This window comes from Gasterosteus aculeatus, chromosome X (genome assembly GCF_964276395.1).
Source record: "Gasterosteus aculeatus chromosome X, fGasAcu3.hap1.1, whole genome shotgun sequence".
In the NCBI taxonomy this organism is placed as follows: Eukaryota; Metazoa; Chordata; class Actinopteri; order Perciformes; family Gasterosteidae; genus Gasterosteus; species Gasterosteus aculeatus.
In genome coordinates, this window is record NC_135698.1 from 13,349,170 (window position 1) to 13,359,253 (window position 10,084).

Consider the following 10,084-nt stretch of genomic DNA (forward strand, 5'->3'; position numbering starts at 1 on the left):
CTGAGGCCGACTGAATGTACCTGCATCCCCTCTTCCCCTTGACTAGAAGACACTGGGTGCACTTGAAAGGATGTTCAGCGAGCAAAGTTGGCGTATGTGACACTTCCTAGTCTGTGTATTATTAATGCCGCGGTAACTAGCACCCCCGTGATGTGGAAAATGGTCGAAGCTGGATGATTGCATCGTTGAGACACCAAACACAAGGAGCCGCACTACAATAACCTGGATGGATTACAGACATCTGGGTTCACGGCATTTACAAAAATGTTAAACCAATTCAAAATGCAAATGTCAGAGAAGAATGCAGTGAATAAATAAGGCTTTAAGAGTTTATATAACACCCATGAGCCTTTTATGAATGATAACATTGACAGTCACAGTTTACGGGATGTCAATGAGAGATTTCACTTTAGTTTTGAACCTATTGTTCTGTTGCTAAGATATTACCAACTTTCTGGTAAAGATGTTAAAAGGGAAATATGTATAGAAGCCGGCTGTCTTAAGGCGGTGATAGCTATTGGAAAGTGCTGCTTCAGTCTGCCTCTGTCTCTGGGCGTAGCTTTGATCAGCTCCACCTCAAGACTTATCCTGGAGGGAGCGCTGCACTTCTATTCTGTACGGCTAATCATACTTCCTGTCTTTGTCTTTATGTGCTTTAGACAAGCATCAGATAGAAGCACAGGAACAGATTTGCCCCGAGAACCTGGAGAATAAAGCCTCTGGTTGTGCTGCGGCTCGTCTTCTCCAGCGGATTTCCTCATGAATATTTCCACGGCTGTGGAGAGGTGGATTTCCACCCATTGCAGCGTTAAGAAAAGGTGCTTTTGAGAGAGGAGGATATAAACCCTTCAGAGTTCAAGGAGAGTAAACGCATCGCCTGGCTGCGGTGGATGGTGTATTTTTAGCTGTACCTACAATCGCTGATGACAAGGCCAGAGGTTCCTGCTGTACTCTGAGCCGAGGAGCTTTGCTAACCAGTAGTGTTAACGGTGAACAAAATCATTTCAAAAGATATACTTTGGGCTCGGGCTATATTTCCTCCCCCAAGAAACGTGCTTTGTGTATTTCAAGCAACTACAGAAAAGACCATTTCTGCCGGGAGCCAAAAAGAATGAAAAGAAATAGACAAGAATCCCTTTTTGCAGGGAAGCTGAAGGCTATGAAAACCATCTTGTGTTCTATTTTGGAGCTGATTTCCATATCCATGGCCACCTGAGGGAGGTCAGGCTGCCCCGGCCAACTTCCTCTCACTGAGGGACAGGGACACGAACCGCGTTGCATCCTTCCCGACACCCACGCCACTCACTATCCACACTGGCACCACCAAGACTCTCCCGCGGACGGGGGAAATGAAACGAATCGCCAAAGAGAAACAGAAAACAACAAAATCGTTTTCACTTCTTTCCCCCCCTCCTTTCTCCTGCTTCAAAGCCTGCAACTCTCTGCTGCGCCCCAGGGTTAATTAACATGAACCAAGCAGTGAATGATCAGAGAGAATGGGAAATCTCCAAAGGTTAAGTGTCACATGGGAAACGTGTTGTCAGAAGCAGAAGAGGAAGGCTGTTTTTTTCGACTGAAAGTAGCGCAGCACGGGGGAAGAAATTGGTAGACACCTTTCCAAAACTTTGCTTTTCTCCTGTCAGAGGAGGTGGAGTTTCACAGCCTGGCTTCAAAACAATATATCTGTAATTCCGTCTACGTCTACGGTTTTCTCTAACTCGCTTATATTTCAACGGAATTACTCTCACTTTTTGAATAATACCGTGCAAGTGCACAGAGCACAATGCCATAAAGTGATGAGCAAAAGCTCGCGGAAATAAACCACATCCATCACAGAGTTAATCACTGCTTTTAAAGACCTACTCATTGAAATTGTGTCTCCTCTTGGTTTATCCCTGAAGGGAAAAAAAAAGAAAAGAAAATGACTTGATGAGCCACAGATATCCGGGGATAGCATGTTTTGCAGGGGAAACAGTATGATTTGTCTCTATAATAATTACCATGGGCTCCTCTTCTCTCCCTGTGGCTTGTCGCTGACATTTGGTTCATGCTTGAGTGTCTGACTAGCTGATTTCCATCTCTTGCATGAAGGTGAGGCTGTGTGTGTGTGTGTGTGTGTGTGTGTGCAGAGGGTCCGGTCTGACAAGGACATTGGTGACAGGGCCTGCCGTCAGTGGATGGGATTAAGCGTCATGAAAATATGGATTAGACGCACACTCGGTCAATCCCGGACCTCCAACAGGTTGGAGGTCGTAAGCCAAACGCTGAAACACAAATGAGTCTTGTCACTGTGTTTGAGTTCTTTCAAAATTGCCTTATGTAAAAGGTCATACCTCACTCGCTTCTGAATACACATTTTGACAACTCCCAAATTGATCACAGCGTTCTGTATACGTCGTGTCTGCAGTGACACGCGCCGTATTGATTTACACTGTGCTCCTATAGGATGAAAACACCGCAGAATGGTCACCTCACCCACGGCTGCAACAAGCCTTATTTTACATTATTACATTACGTATGCAGGCTTGAGAACGGATAATGGATGAATCTAAAGCAAAGCAGTTTAATTACCCACCATCATTCTGTCTCTGCTGCGGAGCACACATCTTATTAGCCATGGTGTAAATAAACATTAATATGCCAGGCTCATAAGGACTGTCCTCCCCTTGCAGTTATCCTGGTATATTATCAGCATCGCGGCTGCAAAGCACACACGCACACACACACACACACACGCACACAAAAACTGATCCGGTGGCATGTGCAAACAACGGAGGGGCTGCTGCTGGTGGGGCCACACCATTACAACCACTTCACAGAAAATTATCATTAGTGCATCTGGCTCGGGGCCACGCGAGCGCCATCAAAAGATTAAACCGTACACACACTTTGTGCGCGCATTCACCCTGTGTGATATAAACCAGAGAGCCCCTTTGATCGCATGTCAGAGATGTGATCAAACTCAGTGGATTACAACAATCCTTGCGAGTGTGGTTCTTTGTTTCCTTTGCACATGTTCGGCGGGGCGGCGAGTGGCAGAAGAGGCACAGGGGATGAGGGCCGTCTCCGCGGGCCAGCCGGCTACAGACAGAAAGCGTGTAGGTTAACAGGCCACAGGGTATTCTCATCCCTGCAGCACACGGCTGAAGAGCAGGAAGCTTCAAGCAAAGAGAGAAGTCAGCATCCAAATCCAGCCCTGGGCATCGCATACTGCTGATCTGATAAACTACAGAAAAGTCGGGGTTTTGTCTTCAGGCGCGCTTTTTAACAAACTGGATTGTGATTAGTATCAGACATGATTGACTAATAATGAACGGCGACAAAGCCTCACCTTGTCCCAATCGAACCGCACCGCATGTGTAAATAGTGTATCAAAAAGGTTAAGCAGCAGATTCCTAGCTTGAGTACAATCTTCTCCAGAAGCCTTTTGGCTTCTCAAGCTGTCGGGAATCTCAACTCTTCAAAGACATACACTGTGTTGCGTGTTACACAAAGCTCTTCTACAAACTTCTTGACACTTGTTTTTTTTCTTTTTCCCGTCTCCAGATGGACCGACTGCCGCCAAACCCGAAGAGGAGACAGGCCTTACACTGCTCTCTCATACTGCTTCAATTACCAGTCTGCTGTACAAAGGAGGCAGCCTGATGGCATGACGAGTGCACAGCGCTCCTCCGCCTGTGCTGTTGTCTCGATTCTTTTTTTTGAGGCTCATAAAAGGAAACGGGCCTGACGATGCCAGAGGCGGGAGGATCTGGCTCTGCGGTCCGCACAGAGAGAAACGTCAGCAGCAGAGCGACGTTCTTCAGAGGGAGATGTCCTTCGGTGGGGGACCAACTGTCCCCGAGGCGGCAGCTCAGCACACAACGTCTTGTTTACCATATGCAGGATCTCTCGGTGCCCTTAACGAGCCGGGGCGTTCACAGCATCGCGGAGACAAAGGCCACGCTTTCACCGGAGAAGCTCTGGTTTGAGCTGCATTAAATAATGATAATTAAGAAAATATTAATCAAACCGTGGCTCTCTCGGCTCTGCAGCTGTGTGAAGGGAGCGGATCCTGCAGCTTAGCCTGTAGGAGTTCTCATTTGGAGTATGCCTGCGACCTATAGAGCTGCAGGCAAACACACACACACACACGGATGCACACAATTAAAAGGAGACCTTGGTGGCCCACTACTCTATAATTAAACACCCTTTGGTGCTCCGCACAAAAAATGGGAGCCGGGTTCAGATGTGTCAAGGAGGGAGAGCGATGGAAAAGGAAACTTCAGACGCTGTCGCTTCCCCAAATTGAAAGCGCCGTTGAATGCAATAAATGAATAAAAAGCACAAACTAAAACCTTCCCAGTGTGCAGTCGGTGTGTCTGTTCGGGGCCGGCAGCGGCTACACAGCTGCACTGTGAAACTTTAATGCCGCCGGAGGCCTGCGAGCGCCGCCTGTGCTTTGTCTCTGAGGTGAACGGGGGAAGACATCCACATGTTCAATCTAACTGGGACAAGTGTTAGAAGGAGTAACAGGATTTGTCTGACCTTTCGGGCTAGAAGCACCACAACAGAGCCGCCTGACGGCTGGGTGTGTCGTCCACCGTGAAGGACAGTGTCCCTTGTCCTTCACGGTGTCTCTGATTATTCAGAAAAACAAAGTAAATCAGAAATCTCACTCTCAAAATCAACCCTCATTAGGTGATTATCTGGAATTATTCGTCACCTTTTAGGCTTCGGAGTGCTTGTCACTTGGTTCTAGTTGTTATGGTAATGCCAGGTATTCCATCTCCTTGCCGGCATGCTCGGTGTTTGACATTCATGGGGTTAAAGTCCTCTGAATGATGAAGTGCCAGCGTTTGGGACAGTAAATTGCATCGTTTCAATTGAGAAGAGAGTTCCCCTTGGGTTTGCTGGAGGTCCCTACGGACTGGCCTTGAACAGAACAGCATGTTGTACATCTATATAAAAAAGGGAAAAATATGGTGCTACTTTCCTCTTTATGATGCAAAGATGAATCTGTCACCGCACCACACGCATAAATCTCATCCCCTGCTCTGCAAAATATAGTTTTACCTAACTTTACACTATATTTTATCTTTTTATTGCCTATAAACATGAACCATCACAAAAGGCTAATGTTCTCATCAATATTATTACAAAATGATCATAAATCTAGTGCCTTGTTAAAACCTGAAGCCATTTCCCCCCTCAGCTACTCAACCAGTGAGAATATTAGACAGAAGCATTATTTTATCCGGCAATTTCTCTAATAATAATAATGAATAGATGATCTTCCGTCGTATTTGAGCCACAGTACACCGCTATGTTTTAGATTTAGTCCATGTGCTTTCCCTCACATCCTTCACCTCATCGCTGTGTTCAGCATTTCCGATCTTGCCTTTTGGGGCCATTTCTTTTTTCTTATACTTGAGTAGAAATGCCTTGACAACACTGTGGTGGTTATTTCATCCTGAGAGACCACAAACTAAACAGCAGAAACACACTGTATAGAAGCTTGTTTAGTGCTATGCAAATCGTCTCTGCCGGAGGTAAAATTAACATTTTTAATTAAAATATTAGCACCAAACAAACAGGGAAAAACACACTAATGATTAAATCATCTTGATGGAACCTCATAGTGGAAATCTGAGAATCTTTATTATTTGTGTGAAAAGATGCTATATTGATCAGACAAGTAATACGTCTTACAGTTTTGAACGTTATAATTTCAAATAGTTTAAGAAATGGCAAACTGCTAAATAGCCATATTTCACCCGCTTGTGCAAAGCGTTCTTTGGATAACTGTTAAATGTATTTACACTTAAATTACTAGTTAGAATAATTAGGGGAAATAATCACAATGAAATATACTTTGAGATGAATTACTTTATTATAATCAATATTTCTAATTCTCTGCGTTTCTTCAGCAGATATGAAGATATGAGGCCTGAGACACAGCAGCGTGCTCTTGCTTTACTACAGCGCTCTCTAGAGGTCATCTACGTTATCAACACACATCAATGTACTATGAACTAAACGTACATAGAGAAAGTGAAGACTGATACTCCAACAAAGAGGCTTCTTTGGCGTAACAAAAGTAAGCTTTAATACAGATTCTTCTATCTATCGAGACACAAACTCATCTCCTTCAACGTCGCATTTATATGTATGTTTCCAGTTCTCCTTTCCAGAGGTGCGCAGTGAGGCCCTTTTGATACGGGTGATTCATTTCACTCCTCCGGTCCACACAGGCCGAGCAGCACCTTCTGGTAGTCTCCCTTGGTGTGTTCCTGCAGAAACAGAGCGGGTCAGAGCGGCTGCATGACAACAGACCGTGAATCAGTAAAAGGTCACCTGAATAATTCACTCACCAGAATAGTCTTCTGCAGAGACTCTCCAAAGTTAGTTTTGTATTCGGAGCAGATCTTTTTCAGGTCCACCTCACAGCGCGACACGATGATTCTGGTCACCGACTTCTCTTTGGCGCCTTTGCTCTGAGCAGACGAGCACAAGTCAGCGCTTACAAGTTACACGCTTTCAACTTCACTACAGCAGCTGATGCAACGCTGTGGTAAGAGAACTTCTGCCCACTTTGGATTCTGTGTTCCTGCAGCAAAATTGCACTTTTCAAACGCAAGATGTACTTCTTACATCTGTTCCAAAAGAAAGAAAGACCCTCAAAATAGCCACATTTCAGCGAGAAGAAACGAAACAGAACAGTAACTACCTTCATGGCTTCATTCAGTTTGCTGGCAAAGTACAGCTGTTTGTTTTCAAAGCACTTAACTGGAACAAGAGAAAGAACAGATAAATAACAATAACACATTTTATTTGACGGAAGACCTTTTGTAATTTTAGAAGTGATTCAGACAACACCCGGCCTACATGTAATGAACAGAGTGTAATGTAATAATAATGGGACTTATTGATAACAGATTTGTGTACCTAGCACCAGGAAGGACTTTTGCAGGTCTCCTTTAACTTCTTTCACAATGCTCTCCTGCATGTCGTAGGGGCTGTAGTTCTTGTACCTTTCAAACACTAAACAGGCAGAGGGGTAAAAAAAAAGGGGATTAAAAAAGCGATTGGGAATTTTTCAAATTTACAAGAACCATTTACAAGAAAAATCCACAATTAGGGAACAATGATGTCAAACCACAACACCATCACAAACCATGATATCAAACCACAGCAGCCTCTTACCCTTTTGCAGGTGGGGTACGCTCCTCTCAGACATGATGGAGATCCAGGTTGGCACATCGGTTCCTTTTATCTTCACCCCGGCTTCATAGAGGGCCTGAGTTGAATCAATGAAATACCAACAAAAAATACTTTTCACTCTGTGGCATAGAAGAGTTTGCATTACTGTTAAATACCAAGGGGCCAAAATAAAAAAAGAATTAAGAACGAGTTCAAAATGAGCAATGGTTTAAAAACTAATTTGGACATTTTAGCAAACCTTTCAAGTGACCTAGTTATTCTGTATGAGATATACGTTTATAAAATCGATATATTTTCAATCGCATACGTAAAGTGAAAATGGGTAACTTACTCTGGCATCTTCGTCAATCTTTTCATAGTCCACAATAGAGGACGGTTCTGCTCTCTTGGTCTGCAGGGAAAAAAGGCACAAACTCCGGTCAGCCCGGACCGTCTGCTGTCGCATCAATCGTGAAGACGGCCGCTGAGCCGGTCTCACCTGCACCAGAGCCAAGAGCAGCTTAGCAAAGTTCCCCGAGGTGTCGCCTGCCACGTCTTTCTCCAGGTCCTTCTTGAACACTGTGGGCAACAACACTTGAGACATTCAGCTTCCTCTGCGTCACTACAGTAATCACATTTAGGAGATGCCTTTTGATGGAGAAAGAGTGTTGTATGATAAGCTGGTGAATGAAACGTTTACCAACCTATGGGTGGCATTAAATATTACAATGTATTTCCAGCCTTCCCCATGAAGGCCAGGGAGGTCTTGAACTTACGCTCCATGTAGACCTTCTTGATCTCCACCAGCTCATTGTTGCTGCGCGAGCACAAGACCTCAATCAGAGTCTCTTCATCGGTTCCTGCACCCTGAAAAAACAACACAAATGAGAGGTTCTGTGGTTTGTCCAGCAGAGGGCGGTGGAACCTTTAAATCAAATCGGTGCCCTTTTACCTTGATGGAGCCTCTGATCAATGAGGCGTCATACTGGGTCGTGCTCTTCATCAATCCAAGGATCACGGTTTCCAGAGAGCCAGACAGCGCTCCCTTCAGGGCGGAGACCATGTCCTAAAAATACAACAATGTAACCCGAATGTCTCCGTTATCATAAGAGCTGCAACTGCGAAGCACTTTGGATTGTCCCTCAAGGCCTACGGTACCTTCTTTGCCCTCTTTTCATACGCAAAAGCGATTTCGGTTCTCTGGGAGTAGGTCCGCTTTGTCAGGACGTCAATGATGGTCTGTTCATCCACCCCTGTCATTAGAACGAACAAGACACATATGAGGAGAGGCAAAAGAGATGAGACCAAATACAGTTGCACGAGTACTTCGAAGCCAAACACGGTGGACTTTGTATGGATCGACAATGAAAAGAAGCGTTGACACAAATATGTACGGCACATTACATTGTGTCATGATTGAAAGGCCCAACGGGGCCCGATGTACGATACGTCATCACGGATCTTTAAAGTACATTCATAAAATAGCTTTAGACAACCATATCCCACTTATAAGAGGCATGCTGGGCCCTCCAAAGGAAAATGCCATGTCACAGGTTCAGAGTGTATTAAACGTATCGGTGTGTGTGGTTCTCGCTCTCATAAGCGGCTTCTGGCAGCAACACGTGACACTGTAAAACTTCATTAGTGAAGAAACATAGAATGTATTCTTCATAACAACAACATGTTGGGACTGCTGGCGCGTTCGGCTCAAAGCTGCGCCAGCACTGGGGCAGCAGACTGGGAAGTGTTCCCAGTATGGTCAAAACCTTTTAAGCCAGAATGCTGACTCACAAATACCAGCTCCTCGTCCGTAGAGAGAGAAGAGCAGAAGGGAGCACTGATTTGCTTCTGCTCAGCCATGAGGGCAGCGTGCTGCAGCTTGCCTTTAGTTTTGATAGCAGTCTCGATCCTGGCAGCATCTTTGTCAGGGTCAAAGTCCTTAGCGGGTACCACGGTGGGGAAAGTGGGTTCACGGGCCTGAGGATCCAACAAATCGGCAAATCGGGAGTGAGATCATCCTTTCGTACTTAAAAAGGTACACCATGTATTTTATTATAGAGTGCATAGATTAAATATATGACTCTACCCCGATGTTGAGCGAGAGTTGTCCCAGGATCTCTGATACCATAGCCATTGTGACCGTCCTAGAAAAGTGAAGAAAAAAAAAAACTGCAAACATCAGACAATCGTGACCTGGAATCTCATTTGAATCATATCACCGACTTGTCAGAGCTGCAAACACTACACTGTGTATTTTGTCGCATGCCTTCAGAGCACAAAAGAAGAAATGAGAGGCAGAGAAATGTAACTCATTGAAGTTGTTACAACACAGACTCTTTCCATTAAGTGACGGTATTCTTCTGTTTACATCGTTTTCCATACGGACAGTTAAATTACAATCGTTGAAATCCTGGTTCAGAGTGACACATCCTTAACTGCTTCCCCACAGAGCCACACCCTGGAACCAGTGCTCCTCTACTCAAGTCTGTTACAACAACAGAGTCCTTTCACGTGGGAAAAAACAGGTAGAGCAGGAATACAAGCTTACTAACATAAATAAAACATGTGGAAATCGTGTAAACATAATTTGCTATGACTGGAAATAGGAGAATTCCCGTTAACCTCCCTGCAGTGTAAGAATAGAAAAATTACAAATGGTTTGTTCACATGAAAATGGAAAAACTATCACAACTTACCCGAGTAGGCAGCCAGCGATGAGGTGAAGCAGAGGTTTTTCCAGGCAACGTTTAAATGGAATGGGTGTGAAGGTTCAACTTTTCTGCTAGAAAAAGACTTCCCCTTCCCCTCCCCTTTTCATGCACTCATGACTCCACCCTGGAGCTCAACGTTTCAACACATTCAAGATGTTCTAGGTGACTTCTAATAATCCAAACACACACAT

The 10,084-nt window shown here is 44.7% G+C and overlaps 1 protein-coding gene across 1 annotated transcript; it reads right to left on the reverse strand.

Moving 5' to 3' along the window:
* Positions 1-5,853: 5,853 nt before the first annotated feature.
* LOC120809395 (annexin A2-A) lies at positions 5,854-10,046 on the reverse strand. The gene is made up of 13 exons (XM_040163167.2): positions 9,879-10,046; positions 9,269-9,326; positions 9,066-9,159; positions 8,341-8,435; positions 8,135-8,248; positions 7,959-8,049; positions 7,682-7,761; positions 7,535-7,594; positions 7,186-7,279; positions 6,928-7,023; positions 6,710-6,768; positions 6,354-6,476; positions 5,854-6,272 (listed from the first exon to the last, which is right to left on the reverse strand). Exons 2-13 carry the CDS (start codon positions 9,314-9,316, stop codon positions 6,213-6,215), a joined length of 1,014 nt encoding a protein of 337 aa, XP_040019101.1. The 5' UTR covers positions 9,317-9,326; positions 9,879-10,046; the 3' UTR covers positions 5,854-6,212.
* Positions 10,047-10,084: the final 38 nt, after the last annotated feature.